General features: G+C 49.9%; 3 protein-coding genes across 3 annotated transcripts; 2 read left to right on the top strand and 1 right to left on the bottom strand.

Moving 5' to 3' along the window:
* Positions 1–381: 381 nt before the first annotated feature.
* KY384_001198 (uncharacterized protein) lies at positions 382–4,905 on the top strand (the record flags this gene model as incomplete). Its single annotated transcript, XM_044809730.1, has 3 exons — positions 382–831; positions 883–4,571; positions 4,695–4,905. 3 exons carry the CDS (start codon positions 382–384, stop codon positions 4,903–4,905), a joined length of 4,350 nt encoding a protein of 1,449 aa, XP_044673637.1.
* Positions 4,906–10,151: 5,246 nt separating this feature from the next.
* On the bottom strand, positions 10,152–11,907 carry KY384_001197 (uncharacterized protein; the record flags this gene model as incomplete). The annotated part of the gene is made up of 4 exons (XM_044809729.1): positions 10,152–10,184; positions 10,317–10,839; positions 10,896–11,431; positions 11,491–11,907. 4 exons carry the CDS (start codon positions 11,905–11,907, stop codon positions 10,152–10,154), a joined length of 1,509 nt encoding a protein of 502 aa, XP_044673636.1.
* A 1,563-nt stretch (positions 11,908–13,470) lies between these two features.
* KY384_001196 (uncharacterized protein) lies at positions 13,471–14,461 on the top strand (the record flags this gene model as incomplete). The annotated part of the gene is made up of 2 exons (XM_044809728.1): positions 13,471–13,834; positions 13,893–14,461. The coding sequence occupies 2 exons, from the start codon at positions 13,471–13,473 to the stop codon at positions 14,459–14,461; spliced, it is 933 nt and encodes a 310-aa protein (XP_044673635.1).
* Between the last annotated feature and the right edge of the window lie 3,822 nt (positions 14,462–18,283).

Genomic DNA, 18,283 nt, shown 5'->3' with positions numbered 1-18,283 from the left:
TATGTCCACAATGGTTTCGGTGAGGTCTACATAGTTGTATCCTTCGATGTTTACCAGCTGATTTAAATGGGAGCTTTGCCTGATTTGGATCCATCGCGGGGCAGACGCCATGAGGCACGAAGCTCAGCCCGTCATCACCGACCACCGGTGATGAACCTAAAGAGCTCGGTCAGCTGCTCATTATGCACTTCAGTGTTGACATCAGCGTTTTCATGAAAATACTCATCTCCCTTCTGACGCCAACACAGTGGCAACATCGGTGACCAAATAGGATGTCACAAGCGGTGAAGTGAAGTGAAGGCTGTAAGCGGCACCATTGCCACTCTATCTTTGCTTTTCGCACCTTCTGACTCGTCTTTAGGTAGGATGGCACTCCTCACAATGGCTCCGCCTGGCATTCCTGAGCCAGCCATACCAAATGGAAACAACGGCCGCCATCCCGACAGCAATACATCAACCCCGATTTCCACCTCTCCCGAGTCTACACGATCGAGCAAAAGTACAACGAGCGGCAAAGCTAGCACTTCTGGAGCTAGTAGGCATCTCTACATAGGCAATGGTCATCGCTCCGAGAGCACTGGCGGTGATATCGCAAGAAGAGCTTCAGGTACTGAGAGCGAGGTGTTGTCGACACAAGCAAATGGGGCGCAGAAAGACCGCGCGAAAAAGCTCCCCAGGTCCAAGACGGAGATCGACCTTATAACACGGGGACCAAGAGAGAGTCGTGAAGATGAGCCTGGCCAAGAGTGGGAAGTACGGCATGGCTGGGGTCAACAGTACTATTCGAAGGAGGTCTTCACGATCCTCAACAAGGTAGCCTATCCTTACAATGTGCTTGCTTTTTGAGGGACCCTAGGCTGATCATGCTGTTGTGTGCTTCAGTCATACTTCACGTATTACACCAATAAAGGGCATGAGACCGATGGTAGACCAACAGTCAGCATGCATACACCCCCACCCAAAGATTGGAACCAGAAAGACAAGACGAAGACAGTGCAAGGCTCTCTCGTACTATGTTTGAATCTAGGTGTTGATCCTCCCGACGTCATCAGACCAAACCCTTCTGCTACCATGGAATGCTGGATTGATCCTACAAAATCAACCCAGCAAAACCCCAAGATTCTTGAACAGATAGGGAAAGCTCTACAAGGACAATACGAGAATCTTAGCATCAAAACTCGGTACAGACAGCATCTTGACCCTTCACTAGATGAGACCAAGAGGTTTACTACGGCTGCACGGCGCAACGCGAAGGAGGAAAGAGTCCTGTTTCACTACAACGGACATGGTGTACCTTTGCCAACACCGTCTGGCGAGATATGGGTCTTCAATCGTGACTACACCCAATACATACCTGTCGCACTTTATGATCTGCAAAGTTGGCTCGGTGGTCCGTCATTGTGCATATATGACTGTTCCCATGCAGGCAACGTCATCGGCAATTACGAAAGATATGTCCAGAAACACGAGGATGAAAATCAAGAGTTGCGTATGACCAGACCAGATGTAGCAATCCAGAATTACGGCGGCAATCTCCATCTGGCGGCCTGTGGAAAATCAGAAACATTGCCTACTGATCCTGAACTTCCTGCAGATCTATTCACCTGCTGTCTGTCAACGCCGATTGAGATCTCATTGCTCTTTCATACCCTTCAGAATCCCATTCACCGCAACATCACAGCCGAGGATTTGAAGCAGGTGCCTGGCAAGGCTCAAGAACGAAGGTCACCCATGGGAGAGCTCAATTGGATTTTGACTGCAATTACGGACACCATTGCGTGGAATTGTCTACCCACTGACCTCTTCCGCAAGCTTTTCCGTCAAGACTTGATGGTAGCCGCTCTATTTCGGAACTTCATAGTAGCAGAGAGGATCATGACCGCATATGGCTGCCACCCTACCACTCACCCCAAAATACCACCAACACATGACCATCCCCTATGGGAAGCGTGGGATCTCGCCGTGGAATTGGTGGTATCCCAGCTACCTGATCTAATAGCAAGTAGACAAGAAGGCGCGCAGCCATACGAATATCAGCAATCGAATTTCTTCTCCGAGCAGCTGCAAGCCTTCGAACACTATCTTGAGCAAGGCGCTCCAAGAAAAGATCCACCGACGCAGCTTCCCATCGTGCTTCAAGTACTACTCAGCCAGGTCCATCGCTTCAGAGCTTTGATGCTACTGAGCAAATTTGTCGATCAAGGACCTTGGGCAGTTAATTACGCCCTTACTATTGGTATCTTTCCATATGTGGTCAAGCTCCTCCAGTCACCTGCTGTCGAGCTGAAGCCGATCATGATATTCATCTGGACTCGTATCATGGCTGTTGCAGCCAAGGACTCTTTTTATGTTCATAGTGAGCTCTTGAGGGATAACAATTTCAGTTACTTCATCAGTGTTCTAGTCTCTGGCTCTGTGTTGCCTCTTGGACACGGTGAATTTCATCATGCCTCACACCGCGCGATGTGCGCTTTCGTCATGACGATGTTCTGTCGAGGCTTTGGACAGGCGCAACAAGTATGTCTATCATCAAGGCCAAGTCTGATGGATTGCTGTTTGAATTTCCTGCAAGCTGGTGACGGGGATGCTGGTAGTACTCTTCTTCGCCAGTGGGCCTGTCTTTGCATTAGTGAGTTATGGAAGAACTATCCCGAGGCAAAATGGGTGGGAATTCGAAGTCTGGCTCATCACCGGCTGTGTGCTTTGATTGTCGACCCAGTCCCTGACGTGCGGGCTGCTGCTATACATGCTCTAACGAATTTCCTGGGTATCCCAGATCTTACAGAGGCTGTTGCCCAGAACGAGAAGATGGTGGCGTCAACGCTCATGATCATGACTACAGACGCGAATATTACTGTCAGGAGAGAGCTCTTAGTCTTTTACTCTGCTTTTGTGAGGAGGTATCGAAACAAGTTCATGGTCGCGGCATTTGAGACACTGACAGAGGAGCTTGAGCATTTGCTCGAAGTAAGTGCTGGAGTGGAGAACGACCGACAGCCCAAGGTGAATGGAACCCTTGCCGCAGGATCTCATCACAGCTCCGACAGTAAGGTCTCGGAGGATACTTTGCAAGGTGCCATGTGGTACCAGCTCATCACTCTATCGGTAGATCCACATCCAGATGTAGCACAGACAGCTGGCATGATCGTTGACTATATCCACAATGCTCTACTCGATTCACCGCTGGGTTCACATACTCAGGAGTCGATTGATAAAATCCTCGACCTGACTTCACAAAGGCCCCTGCCCGGTTCGCGAGCACCTTCGGCGGCACCTTCTGCTCGACCAGAATCATCGCCTGCTCCAAGAGGACAAGCAGAGCTAAAGCCTGAAGGGTATATTTCTTTGGGCTTCAAGCGGACGGCGAGCGTCGCGGCCGCGCTGGCAAAATTAGTTGCTGGTGGCCCGTCAATGGACAATCTTGCAGCTACGAATGGCAACGTGCCAATCCCTGTTCAGCAGAAACGTTTATCAGGACCAGGGCGCGCAGGTATACCTACAGAGTGGAGTACTCCCCCGGACCAACGTGACAGCCCTCATACTTCAGGCAAGTACATCAAAGCTAAAACACCTAGACCAAAACAATTTCAAGAACGACAAGGCAGGGAAGTGGTCGAGCTTCCGCTTCGAAGCGATTTCTTAGACTATTCGCTTGAATACTTCCTTGAGCCACAGATGAAGCCCTATGAGCCTGATGAGCCAGGAAGCGATGACTACAATCAACGTCTGTGGCGACGTGAACGCAATGACAAGATCCTAGCCAAGACCCAGCCTCTGAAAAGCTTTGCGAGCACGAATCCATGGGACAAAGATGCAGGCTTCTTCAATAACGGCTCTCAACCTTCCAAAATGGCTTTTCATCAATTCGAAGACCACCTGGTTGTTGCCGATGATAGAGATAGTATCTGTATCTGGAATTGGCGAGATAGAACGCGGCTTTCTCGCTTCTCAGTCGGCAACCCCAAGGGCTCCAAGATCAACGAAGCGCGCTTCATCAACGAGGATGACCAGGCCCTCCTCATAGTGGGCTCTTCAGACGGCGTAGTCAAGATCTTCCGCAACTACGACCGAGACCCTGAACTCGTGACCGCCTACCGCGCCCTTAACGAAATGGTGCCCAGCACACGTAACGCGGGTCTCGTATTTGAATGGCAGCAAAGTCAAGGCAAGCTCCTCGTCGCTGGAGACGCCAAAGTCATCCGAGTCTGGAACGCCCAGACAGAGCTCTGCATCAAAGACATCCCCGCGCGCTCGGGCTCCTGCATCACGTCCCTCACCTCCGATCAAGTCGTCGGTGAGGTCTTCGCTGCGGGCTATGGGGACGGCGCGGTCCGCGTGTTCGATCAGCGCTTGAAACCCGCGCTTGCGCAGGTTAAGGTCTGGAGGGAGCAGAAACAGTGGATTACTAATGTGCATATGCAGCGTGGAGGGCAGAGGGAGCTGGTGTCGGGGAGTCGGAATGGAGAGGTCAAGTTGTGGGATGTCAGGATGGAGAAGAGTATTCAGACTGTGAGGGCGCCAGGGGTGCTGAGGACGCTGAGCGTGCATGAGCATGCGCCTGTTTTTGCTACGTGAGTTCACCGTCCCCACCGGCCCATTCCCTCATCCCTCCCTCCATCCGACGTTACGTTTCTTTCCTGTTTTCTATCATTGTTTGGTGTCATTTGAATCACTGATACTAATACACCATATAGTGGCTCCGACCACCACGCCCTAACCCTCTTCAACATGAACGGCGGCCTTCTCAATACCCTCCACCCATACTCCCCCTTCCTCAGCGCAGCGCGATCCTCGCCTATCACTACCACCGCTTTTCACCCGCACCAGATGCTGCTCTCTGCCGGCTGCGTCGGCTCGACCTGGATCAATATCTATACTTGTGGGGAGGGGAAGGTGGCTATTTGAGCTTGACCTGGGTTGTTTCAATCGATGGTGATGGTGGAGTTGAGGGCGGGATTGATGTCTCTGCACCCCACACGAGAGAGAGCTTGGGGATGGGGTAATGGCAAGGGTAACCATGGCGGTGATGGTGATGCTTTCTTTCTTTCTTCGTCTTCGAAATCATGGCTTTTCGGTACGCATGCATACCTACGGAGTGCGCGCAGGCACAGTGGCAGACACGGCATGGCATGGCATGGCTCGGCATCAGCGAGGGCGTTTCGTTCCGTTCCGTTCGTCGGCGATGTGATACCCCACATACATTTTTCTTCCCCCTACACATACATCATTTACGCGTTCGCGTACGTCTGTCACTTTTGCATCGGCACGTCTGCACAGTCGCGTGCGTGAGATTCTTTTCGGCTGGGTTGGTGGGTGGTGAATCTTCTCGGTGGCATGGAACGGGGGATGGATTAGGATGATGGTAATGAGAGATGTCGAAGATGGTGATCGATGGCTGGTCTTAGCTAGCTAGCTACTTAGTTGATTTAATTTGATCAGTGGAAATATCCTTGCCCCGCCCCCTGCCCTTATAAGAGAAAGAGCAAGAGGGAGAGGAGGAATCGACTTCGCTGCTCCCATAACACACCCACTTGTGTTATTACCAGCTCCTTCTCATCCCCTTACTAGCTCTATCTTTCTATCAGCTCGGCGTTCGCTAGTAGACAGGTCTTTCCCACCTTCCTACCTTCCCCCAACCGTTCCCTTACGTTTCGAATCTGTGTTGCTAGCGTGGGCAGTCGCTTGTGCCAATCGCCATCGCCATCGCCATCGCCATCGTTGGATGCTGAGGAGGTGGGAGGTGCGGAGGTGGGAGATGAGGAGGCGAGCGGTATGGATGGTTGTGTTCACTTTATGGGAGATATATTTGGAGGGGCGGGATGAAAGAGGGGAGGGGAATGGTGGGATGGTGGGATGTTGTTGTATTAAGTGAAAGTGAGGTGGTTGGGGGATGAGGGGAGGAGGGATAGGAAGAGAGAGGGATGGAAGGGAGGGGGAAAGGAAGGGGATAGAGGAAGAGTAAGAGAGGGGACAGGAAGGAAGGGGGTGTGAAGGAGTTGTGGCTCTACTAGGATGTTATTTTCTTGGGATACTGTTCTCTTGGGATACTGTTCTCTTGGGATACTATTCTCTTGGGATACTGTTCTCTTGGGATACTGTTCTGTTGGAATGTCGCTCGTTTGTGATCTTAAAGGGAAGGGAAAGCGATGGGAAAACAGATATAGGCTTGTGGGGAGCCGTAGGGAAGGTGAGTTCGGTGTTGAGGTAGACGGGGGCGATGAATGGAGGCAGTGGAGTAGGAGGGACAGGGAGGTCTAGTCTTTTTTGAAGTGTCCAAATATATGCTCCTTCTCTTTCTTTGGCCACAGTTCTTTTGATTATATCATGACTGATCTTTACCTGTTAACGGATCACCTTCTCCAGAACCTTTCATTTCCGTGCCAACTTCATCCTTGTCTTCGCGAGTTGCACCCTCCCAGTACCTTGTCATTAGACCTTCACTCATGTCAGCCTGAACAGCAGCGGATAGATTAGATGTGAGTCACGAACGGTCAAGAATAACAAAAATGATTTGATCACAACAACATTGAATTAGGCCTTCAGTGAGAATCTCCATTGAAGTCCCTGGCTTGGCGGTGAGGGATTGTTGTATTATCGCTGGCGTTGGGAGATGAGCGCTCAGCTCTCTCGTCGTCACAGGGTGGTGGCACGAACGCTTGGGCTTGGCTGGAGATAGGCTGCGTTTTGCCGTCGTAGGGAGGCGGGACAAACGCTTAGGCTTAGCTTGATATACGCTGGCCTCCACCTTACGAGCACCATGTTAGGTAGATGTAAGGCTGTGAGATGTGTGATGCTTTAAGTCGAAGCCGCGTAGTGGAGCAGAGCCGGCTTTTATATTGCGAGGTAGATTTTGTGGATCTGTGGGTGGAGACGTGTTTGACTTTGGGCGCTAAACCAAGACGGTCCTGTTCCTGGGGTGAAATCGATTGAGTTGTTGCCTGATTTTTCCTGATTCATTGCCCTGCCCTTCTTGTTCTACTCCCTCTCCTCCCCTACGTCTCCAGCTGCCATCAGAATGGCCCCTAGTTCCCGTGGGCGCGCCTTCTTGAAGTCATAATTCTATGAAGAGATGTGGTGTCATGTATTGAGCCAGGTATTTCATAGCCTATGGGTCCATTGCTGAACGTGGTGTCATTTTGTCCGCACTCTTTCCCACAGTCCTCATCCTCTCATCCTGTTGTTCCTGTGTTCTGCAAATCACAGATTTTCTGCGCCCTATCAGTCGCCAGTGTCAGCTGCTTTCCCATCCCCCCCGCCCTCCCATCAGGAGAACGAAAGCGTACGTACCGTATAGCTCTCAGCCACACCCCAGCCAGACTAATGATCAAAATCGCGTTCAGAGCAACACTGAAAAGGAGGGCTTTGGGGAGGAATCCAGGCCGGTGATGCAAGGTCATGGGACTATTTCGTGTATCAGGGGAGGGGCGCTCTTCGACATCGTCAGGAAAGGTGGAGAGGTTTGTGTATTTAGGTGTCGAGGAGTTGGATGAGGGGAATATGAACATGATTGTCGTTGAATTGGGGGTTGTGGAGGTGACTAGGGACTCGGGACCGGGGCTGGGAGGGGAAAACGTAGAGGGCTAGAATTTGGCCCAAGAATTGATACTGTTGAGGAAGTAGGTGTACTTGATGATAGGTCTGGAGTACTACGCTCGTGAGAGTCTCTGCGGAGAAGATTTTGAAATACGGTAGGGCTGAAGATCAAAGTTTAGGGTTGACTTCGGGGCTCAAGGCGGGAGCCTAGGCTTAGCGGCATCATGAATCTTCAGGGGGTCTTGCTGCAGGAAATGAAGCTGTATGCATAACGTTGATTAAGTGTTCTTCTGTACAGATTGACTCGGGAACACTCCGACCTCATACTGTAGGAAGAGAGTATAGACTCTCTAAACATAGTAAATTGGCAGTCTCCTAGTCTCGCCCGCTCCAATCATGACCACTCCAAGGGACAGCGAAAGTATGATAGGGCCGAATGCTGCCTTGTCAATCTATACGCAATGTTACGAAAGAGAGACTTGTCCATATTCGAATTGGACGCTGCAGATCTCAGCTCACGGGAAATACTGATTCGTTGCGCCTGCAGCCCTTTGGCTGCAGACGCATGACATAGCCACTTTACGGTGCGGCGGAGCACATCTCACCCATCTGTTCAATCTTGACAAGTTGGCAGCTACTTCAAAATCATGGAGAAGCATTGTGGTCAAAATCTTCTAGCGCTTTTGGTGCTATGTCTAATTATTCATATACTGGCAGCCAGTCTAGTGGGCCTGCGTTTCTTCGGCCGCAAGATCGGCGCCGTGGGAATTTGGTGGGACGATATTCTAATGCTTGTCACGTTTGTGAGTCTGGACTTCGTTTAATATGATGTCGTGGAGTAATTTGTTGAAGTTGGTTGTCTCTACGATGTGTTACTATACACTATGTTAGTATTCTAAATTCCATATTTCGGTTGGAAGTCAAATATTGATCTAGAGTCGCAGCTGCAATTTCTACTTATTCGGATGACTGTCTTTGGGCCAAGAACAGTAACAAAGCCCGTTTTCGAGCCATCATTGGCCTATGGGCTACCGCGACCACCCTACACACATACTCCAATTTTTCTTTGATTGTTCGTACCTTTGCGTTGAAATGGCGAGATCTAGGGCTGGATGGGTGTCACCTACTCGTCGCATTCATCTGGTGTTCTAGCACGGTAGAGTCATCACTTCCTCCACTGATGCACCAGTCACTCAAAGAGACATCTAGATTATGAGTCTTACGATTCTTCCGGGCCCACCCGATCAGAAGCCCGGCAGCACTGGCGGCCCTCTAATGAGCTGGCAAGAACAGGCGATTTTGCTATCCATCAGTATTGCCCGGCATTTGATCACGTTCAACATGACGAGGATCAAATATCGCGCGATCAGCAAAATCAATCTCCCTGCTTCCCGCAAGACGTTCATTATGGCAATGAGTTCAGGTGCATTGTAAGCTGAGCTCTCCATGGTCTTAGGATTGTATTGCTCACATGAGTCATAGCATGCAGCTCATTACGCTGTGTCGTACCTTTAGTGTCATATTTCAGTCTAGGATGTTGCTGGTGCTGTCAGTCAATATCGAGACCAATGCTCATATAATAGTTAGTCAGTTTTCTGTCCATTTTCCAGCTAAGACCATGATCTAACGACCCTGGAGCTTGTCTCGGAGATTCTGTAGTTGGACGTAAATTCCTCAAAAGGAAGCTTACACTCTGGTGGGACCGGTTTACTTCTGCAAAGAAGGGTGGTGAATTTCTCTCAGCAGTCTATATGCTCGCTAACGCAGATTCACGACACCGAACTTGGCAGTTGACCGAATTGGCCGGAGAGACTTCTCAATATGACGAGCAGTCTACAGAGCTTGAAGCCATGCCTCAAGTGATCCCTGAGCTCGCCAATCAAGCGGAGCGGAGAATGCAGTTTGCAGACTTTCCGCGCATGGCACCACAATGGCGAAGAGAGGAGCTCGAGACTTGACGTGCTCAGCCGCAGAAGTAGACGGTCCTACAGCCGATTTGCAGTGTCGATGGTCTTCTTGTTGCCCATTTGCAAAATGCCACTCCCACTTCGAAGTTTCACATAATCATGCGGATTGGGTCGAGTGCGCGAGGAGCTGGAATACGGATTCTCTCGTGAGAGTGGAACCAACTCTGTAAATGGACAGCACTGAGACATCGCCAGATGAGGTCCACCTTCAAGGACTTGGAAATGTACTCATTTCTGACAAAAGCGTTATTCTAGCGATCGCCGCTATCGATACAAAAGTGGCAGAAGATGAGGTCCATATCCCTCACACGTTGGTCTATCAGAAATTGGCAACGCCGAGTTTATAGGGGCGAAATGGGGGTAAGGTGTAGCCTTGGAAGCCCAGCTACCGGGACATTCCCTAAAGTCCACCAGTGCTAGAAGTGGCTTTACCACTCAATCCAGCATTGCGATATCCCTATCGACCGACCTTCGACTGTATTCTACAACTCCATAATCGTTACCTGAAACTTCACCGCAAACCAGAAAAATATCGTACGGTATGTACACAGTAACTACCCAGCCAAACCAGCTCCAAATCAGGCGAAACGAAAAGGCTGCCGCAATTCGTTGGGATTCCTTAGCACAATAACCCAAATAAACCCTCAACGCCTACTTCACGTCTACATGACTGACTTCTTCAAACTATCCACATGTGCACGTGCACGCTTCTGTTGTCAGGTAATACCCCGCCGGAGCACACGAGCAATTAGCATCCGGGCCATTACACTTGCCCCCGCACGAGGTGTCTGTCCCGTAAAATGCCGCTTTGCACACCGGTGACGGCGATGCTTTCGCAGCGGTCGTTTTCGCAGTCGTCGTTTTGGCCGTGGTCGGTTTCGCCGTGGTATGGGTACCCGTTGCCGTGTCCGTCGCGGTAGCTGTGCCCACATCGGTGGCGCAGTCGCTCGCTGCTTGTCGCTTGAACTTCCGGGACGGGGCGGACTTGTACTTTTCGTGGAAGGTTTTGATGGCTTTCTCGATACTGTCGACGTTGGATGAGAAGTCGGGGGCGGAGATGCCGTCGAGATTTCGGAACTCGAAGAGGGGGACTGCGCGAGTTGTGCCGATGACTTTCTCCAGCGCATTATCGAGGCCGCCGATCTGGCCGTCGATGAGTTTGTCGAGATCGGTCAGCTTGTCTGGTCGAGTGTCGCCTGTGATGCTGGTGATCCAGTCTTCGACTTTCAAACATTTTTTGTCGTTCGTGTCGTCGTTCTTGAGACACCAGCCGTATTTGTCTAGTTCTTTGTTTGGCTGGGGGTTTGATGGAGTGCCGTCGCAGAATTTTGAGTCAATGCTGGGTAGTATGTCAGTCATATACATGCATCAAAGACTGTTCATGGATGACCTTACTCAACGTCATCTCCCTGATTTTTATAACAGGCGAGGACCTTGACCAGCTCATAAAGGGTGCCTGACCCTGGGAGTGACGACGACACCTGGGCATACTGGGTAATGAACTCTGTTCGAGGCATGATGGAGGTGATACTTTTTGGGCTTGAAGTACCATATGTCGGATTGTCACTGATGTCCGTGGCACCTTTTGCGTATGAAAGCACAACGCCGAAGAACCCGAGGACGTCCGCCTTCACGTCATCGCTAGAAATGCCGTTGGGTGAGGATTGAAAGAAGTCTTTGGTCACGGAGACTACACCCCTCCTCCTGCCGGGGCCAGTTTGTGGTAGCAAAGGAGACGTAGTGGTGCCAAGTGCTTCGGCCTTGAGATCACTGATGGCTTCAAAAGGGAGGGGTGCAGTGGCCTGAACCAACCAAATCAGGTTGTTCTGATTGCCACTGCTTGAGGGTTTTGACACTTGCCAAGGATTGCACTCGTTTTCTTCGATGTCCCACTTATTGTTGTCCATGTCTGCGTATGGGTTCCAGTCTTTCTATTTCAGAAGGCTATCAGTCCATGTATAAAGCTGGTGATGGAATTGGATTTCCTTACTAGGTCACCTGAGACTGCAGCAGCTGCTGCGGTGGCCGTATCGTCTCCAATCTTGACCTTGGTGCCATCTAGGATATATTCAGCAGTTAGTCGCCCAGCGATCTCTGCTGTCGTGTCTGCTGTAAGTTTCCATTTGTCTCCTTGACGTGGATCTTTGCCCTGGCTTCCTATACCCTTTCCCTTTGCTTGATTTGTTTTGGATGAGTCACATTCTGAACGTAGTTCTACTCCCAGGGATTCAAATTCGATTCCTAGACCAGCTGTTTTATCGGAAGTTGGGCCATCCAAGGTGGATGCCTCGTCAATCTCGCAGGAGTCGGCATCGGCAGAATCTGCACGCGGGTTGATATTTGATGGCAAGGCCGTGATAAATGGCAGAAGAAGGAAGAACGGTAGGGCAAAATGGACAAAAAGCATTTCGATGTGCATATATGGACTAATTTGGAACCAGCCTCGTTACTTTATGGCAGGATTGTCTCTTCGGAATGCTGCAGAAGGCGACTTTACCACCTCTTGATATATACGAGAGAACGGGGCTGTGCGCGACTCTTCACCACAATCTCCTCGCATTGGTGCCCTCCATCACAGAGATTGCTTCTTTGCACCACAGAGACCAAAGAACGAGTCTCATGTTGTTACTGCTGCTCATGATTTGAGGCGCTTCTTGTTGTTCATTGCTTTGCCACAGGAGTACAGCGACGCGCGTTGCCTCAACGGGGGCCCGCTGCACGTTCGCAAAACCAGGTGACAGTTTTGAAAGCTGTAAATAAAGCCAAAGGGGAACACGGATATCAAACTTGGTACACTTGATTGGACCTTTATCGTGGAGTGTGAGCGGAGTATCCGGTTGGCTAGGACCTTCTCTGAGTAATTGACGGTCTCATATGCATTAGCGAGGCTATGTTGTTAGCCTTTGCGTGTCCATGAAAAGCTGCTATGGACGACTCACAGCCTCAAGAAATTGATATAGTTCATCGCGGTTTATGCGAGATTGTCTCATTTTCATCCTTCGTCCTTAAACGGCCAGAGACGGCCTATGGAAAGACTCACCGAGTAGATGCTGTGACTTCTAGATCAGTAATGCAATCTCCATGAAGGCTGTAGGGTTTTATTATCCGGAGCCTCGCCGAATATTGTATTCAGACAAGTTACTATTCACGACGGCAGTGTGGGAATCGCTTGTGGCTTGAAGGTCTGAGACTTGTGCAGTCTCAACGGTATGATCGAGCAAAGGAAAGCTTCGGAGATTACGTCCTACCATATGGCTGTGCAAGAGCGTATCCGCTACCTTGAACGTAGTTCAGCCGTGGAATTGAGGTCCTGTAGGCGGTTGCTTCTGTAGATGTTATCCACCCCTCTTTGCGCTGCGCCGCACAGACTGTAGAAGCATCGACAGTATACTATCATTCCAACATTATGGAGAATGCGTCAAAAGACATCTCTTGCGATGTATGGCCGTGAGTGGCTTTCATTCCTGATTCGAACCAACAAATAATGTCCTGCCCCCACCTGTAATCAAGCGCTATCATTAGTATCTCTCCATGTCATCACCTATGGGATATGGGGTTTCATCTGCGGAGGGGTCCGACGATATGATTGCCCTGACTTGTATGATGGTTCGCAAAGGTAAGGTGCGTGGCGAGGGGCGTGACGCAACCTTAACGATAATTTGCGGATGATTAAATACGAAACCGGCGCAGTCATTCTATCCTGACACTTCACACCCTCATCTTTCAAACGCAGACTCCGGTACCTACAAGGAACAAGCACTTTGAGCGGCTGCATAGGCATCTGTCCGAGGGGTCCCTCACTATCCTGCAAGTTACGTCATACCTCGAAGCAACACTGTCGTACATCTCAATCAGGTCATCTTTCACTCTCTTTCTACTGGACTCGATCCATCAAGCCTGCACTTGCAGTGCCGATAGCAGTGATTGCAGTCTCAAGATTATTTCTCATTCTTAACCAAGATCCGCAGATATGGCCTCTACGTCTGACTCCAACACTCCCATCGGTGCGAGGCCTACTCTGATATCCTTACCGAGCGAGATCACCATTCAAGTCATCTGTCGACTGCCCAGATTGGCCGACGTCCTCGCTCTTTCAGCAACGTGTAAGCATCTCCGAGATATCTGGTCGTCGAATGTCACTCAAATCTACGACTGCCTTGCATCAAAAAGCATTCCTTGTCTTCAGCATGCCCGTAGCTTCTATGCTGATCAAGAAGGATTGGCCGTGGATGATGCAATGTCTACCACGGGAGTTGCTCGCATGATGAGGAATGCTCGGATTGTTGAGAAAGCCATCGTTCAGTTCGAAAGAGAGATTGTGAGTCGAGTCAAGAGTGAGTCTCGCACAAGCTAGCTGCTTCTTGATCATGCCGCTGATAGTCTCAAAAAAAGCCGACGGGATATCAGCCGATGAGCTCGAACAGTGCTATGGCGTAGGAGCACGCGGACATCCCCCTACCATGACTCCCACTGAGCGCGGACGCTTTGTTCAGAGTTACTACACGTTGTGGGGGTTGATGATTTTCGATACTTCCAGATGGACGCCAAGACTCGAAGTCATGACATCCCAAGAGCTCTACTACCTGCATGAGATGACCAAGTTGACGCAAAACATCGGTGGAGGAGAGAGTGTCCCGGCACCCCTGTTCCCAGACCAGCCGCCCGACTCTGTTCACGCGATAGACAGCGGGAGATCAGGAGAAAGAGAAATTCTCGAATACGCAGTCTGGCATCAAATTGATCACATTTCTCAGCGCATCTTCGGCGAGAAAGCCATACATGCTGACATCTACGCTAAACATGAGGGTTTTATGGGGTTTGTAGTAATCTGGGACCACTGGCAAATTTCTTTGAAGGATGCTGTCTTGCATTTGTCGAGGATTAAGGAGAGACCTAATACAGAGGCTGTGAAGCGTTATCTTTGGAACGATGATTATGGGACATCGGTGGAGACTGGATGATAGAGGAGCCGGACGCGCAGGAGTATAGGGGGCAGCATGTGAGTTTTACGTTTGTTTCTCGCCCGCTTTCCTACCGGCACACACAATCATGATACAAATTGTCGTTGGTATAGTATCAAGCTCATAGGCCTCCACTCACTGTCTGAAGCTTTTCTCTGATCTGAACATCCGTCATTGCCAATCAGACATTCTAATTGGCTACATAGACTTGCTCTATCATGCTAGGTATAGCCAAGATTCTATTTACACAAATTTTCCAGAAAAGCAATTCATGCAGTAATCATTCACCCAACACACTCTTGATCGAGAGAGGACAGGGTACCTGAAATTACGTGTATTTCGAAGTTCATCGCTAATAAGGGCGGTTCTTTGGCGGAGGATGATTGATAGAGCCGACCCTCGCGCATGCTCGTGGAGGATCGACAATTAGAGCTGTCCCAGTACAGAAATGGCGTTCTTGTTCTTCCCCAGTGTAAGAAAATCCCAAGGCCATCACCAGAGTCGGGTTCCGCAATTTTTGATATGAAGCAGTCCCACCTCTGGATGAACATGTAATATCCGGAAAATCAAATCGTCTAGCAGAGCCATCGGGACCAATGGTTGACAGCTGAGTTGAGGGCATGTATGAAGCTGAATTGATGGTCCACCTTATGGTCATGGAGCTGACACAATGGTAAATGGTAAGTTCAGGTAAAGTGACGAAAACTTCGTCAGTCTGTCTACATGTGTTCAGTATGCGGCAATGACTTCAATCATGATTTAGTGCCTTCGGAGGTCGAGCTATCACTTCCATGTTGCCTGCAGACCATGCACATGCTGATACCAACTCATCTGAGGGGTAGAAATAGAGATAGACTGTCTTCGTTACGTCAGGAAGAAGCTTGGGGCCAAAGAGCATACTGACAGTCGCAGCAAAGTAACATTTAGCGGGGTCACAGTGCTCCGGAAGAATGGAAGACCCTTCCTGGTGAGAGTTGATCGTCATGCTGGGAATGGGGTTAGTAGGAGCTCCGGTTTGAGCTAAGGAAACAGCTTTGGCGGGGCGAATGTTCGCTATCGGAGCCGTTCGAGTTGATACCGTTCGACTCGTGATAGCTTGGAAAGGGACTGTTGTAGTTGTTGCCTGTACTAACGCTGGAACAGACACGCTTTGCGGACCAAGGCTAATGCAGTACATCGTGCTATCAATATAGTGGACAAGAAGATGTATGATTGGAGTGGTAAGTGCTATGAAGTTCCAACGTGAATGCACACACGACCCCGGGCACCAACACGTCTACCGAAATAGACTTGTGGCCTTCACCGTTAGTTGTAAGACTAATCATACCTTCCATGCTCGAGATCGATCAGAATAGCCTTGTCGGTGCATATCGGGAATTAGGCCATGATAACAGCAGACAAGAGCTCTTTAACGAAAGTGTGCCATCTGGTCCAACAAACCGCGTTCTGGAGCTGGGATACTCGACGCTCTTCGAACTCGGAGCTCGACGCAGCTCTTTGGAATCACTACAGAGGCCCATTAGGAGGAACGTCGCTGGAATTAAGACATTTGCACAGCGCGAAGCTGCTGCGATAGAATTAGTGTCATTGACCACGTCTAGGGCTACCTCGAGGGTACTGGAAGAAATCTACACTTTCTAAAGTCGAATATCTCTAGATCTGGACAAGTCGCTGCCGCCGAGTCGGATCGTGGGCAGCCCGATCATATCCCCCGATTTGCCACATGAGTCGTAGAGTGAATGGTAGCTGTATGACTTCTTCACGCCAACCTGAACATTCTGTAATTCTTATGCTTGGATTCCTCTAGGTTCTTACTCCTACATCTTGAGATATCATACGAGCCTTCACAAAAGTCTCACCAAAAGACGCCTAGAAGATCCCGATGTGTCAACTTCAACAGCATCATTCACCTCTTAAGGTCGCACCAAGACGACAACAAAAGAAGAGAGGCATATTTGAACCTCTGTGAGCTCTCAATCGGGTTGCCATATACTCACAAGGCAGGTGACACTGACATGGCAAACTTCTGCATATCTATCTCCATCCAGCACCCCTGGCTTATGCTTGTCACATCAATTAAATCACAATGATCTTACCACCCCACTCCCCTTCATACCTCTCTAAATTCCCTCCCATCAACCTCAACAATCCACTCCCCATCCTCCCCCTTCCTATACTTCTCTTTCCCTCCCCGTCCGCACCTCCCTACCCGCTCCCACCCATCGCTCTTCTCACCCTTACCCTCACCCTTACCCCACCCCTCATCACCCTTCCCCTTGCCACCTCCTCTCCCAAATTTCATACCCTCCCCCCACCACCGAACATTAAACCTCATCCACAGCCCCCTCACCTCCCTCATGCGCCGCTTAAACGGATTCCCGAACGTGAGCACACCGACCACCTTCCCATCTCGAAGTTTTTCCGGGCCGCCATATTTAGCTTTGAGTTGCTCGTAGTTGAAAGGGTGGGACTTGCCGGATTTGAGCGCATTGAGGACGGTGATTGTTTCACCTTTTGGGGGGGAGGTATAGTGTTAGAGGTTTTCCATTTGAAAATGCGGGGGGCGGTGAAGGGAAGGAAAGGGGCAAAAGGGGCGTAAGGAGAGATATGAGGGTTGGGAAGGAGAGGGGGAGGGGGCAGGAAAAGAGCTGCTCACCACTTCTCATGCCCAAAACCACACAATCCTCTGCCTGCGCCTGCAGTAATGCTTCATGACAGACATCGATATCTTCCTCTTCGCACTCAAAGCACTGGTGCACGTAGACTGGTAAATCTGGGATCAGATGCCCAGGTATCACGTATGGCAGGACAGGCGAGACATGGCCGCAGCTGAACGTTGCCCAGTTCGTGGAGTCGCTGAGGTAATTGTCCGTTTGGAAGGATTGGTGTTGGTTGGGCAAATGGTTGGGGGAGTACCGTGCAAAATTCAGATCGACCTGGTCGATAAAGGAGATGTCGATGTCGTCGTTGAAAGAGACTCGACGGCGGGGTTTTTGCCACTGGGGCTTTGATTTTGTAGTTAGTGATGTAGGAGGGACGGGCACGGAGTTGAGGATGTGGGTTTCTGATTCCATGAGGGCGATTTCGAGGGGGAGACGTTGTCGAGGATTTTAAATGTCTGGTGAGTGTCAGCAAATGTTCTTACACTTGCTAGAGAAGTCTGATCTTATGAACGGAGAACGTGGAAGGGGTGGGATATGTAAGGGATGGAGATGAGGGTGGTGAGGTACCATCGTCTCGTTGTAAGCCCAGGCGATATTGTGGCTCTCGAGGATTGATTCGTGGATGGCTTGAGAGTTGGTGATGTGGAAGGGACGCGTGGCGTCGTGGAAGCAAGGCAGGTTGTTGAATAAAACGTACTGCATTTTGGCTTTCAGTGAGCACAAATCGTTTGAGTAGGAAACAACGCTCTCGTGAGGAAATGATTTTCTTTTGGTTGAACAAAAGGATGGAAAGTGAACAGTATGGAGTAATGGATGAGCGTGTTTTGGTCATTCTAGAATGTGGCGGTGTATGGGCTCAGCTATTCGACTGCTCAAAGTGTTGATGCCCTTTTGCAGATTTGGGGGCGGACTTGGAACCTTCATGCTGTGGCAAAAGATGCCGTTTGAGGAAAGGATTCAAATCAGCGAGCGTGGAAGTATTCGCCCAAGTGTTCCTTCCCTATGTCAATTATGAAGCCAACTAATGGGCGAGCCTTCACCGTGATATTGATATTTTTAGCAACGCACTCAGGCTGATAATGATCATGAGACCCTGATAGTAATTATTATACATTACCTTTTCAACATATGTGAGGCAGAGTGATTTACAGAAATACAG

The sequence above is a fragment of the Bacidia gigantensis genome (assembly GCF_019456465.1).
Source record: "Bacidia gigantensis strain McMullin 20006 chromosome Unknown contig_125, whole genome shotgun sequence".
In the NCBI taxonomy this organism is placed as follows: Eukaryota; Fungi; Ascomycota; class Lecanoromycetes; order Lecanorales; family Ramalinaceae; genus Bacidia; species Bacidia gigantensis.
The sequence above is the reverse complement of the archived record's forward strand: the minus strand, read 5'-3'. Positions and strand labels throughout refer to the sequence as shown.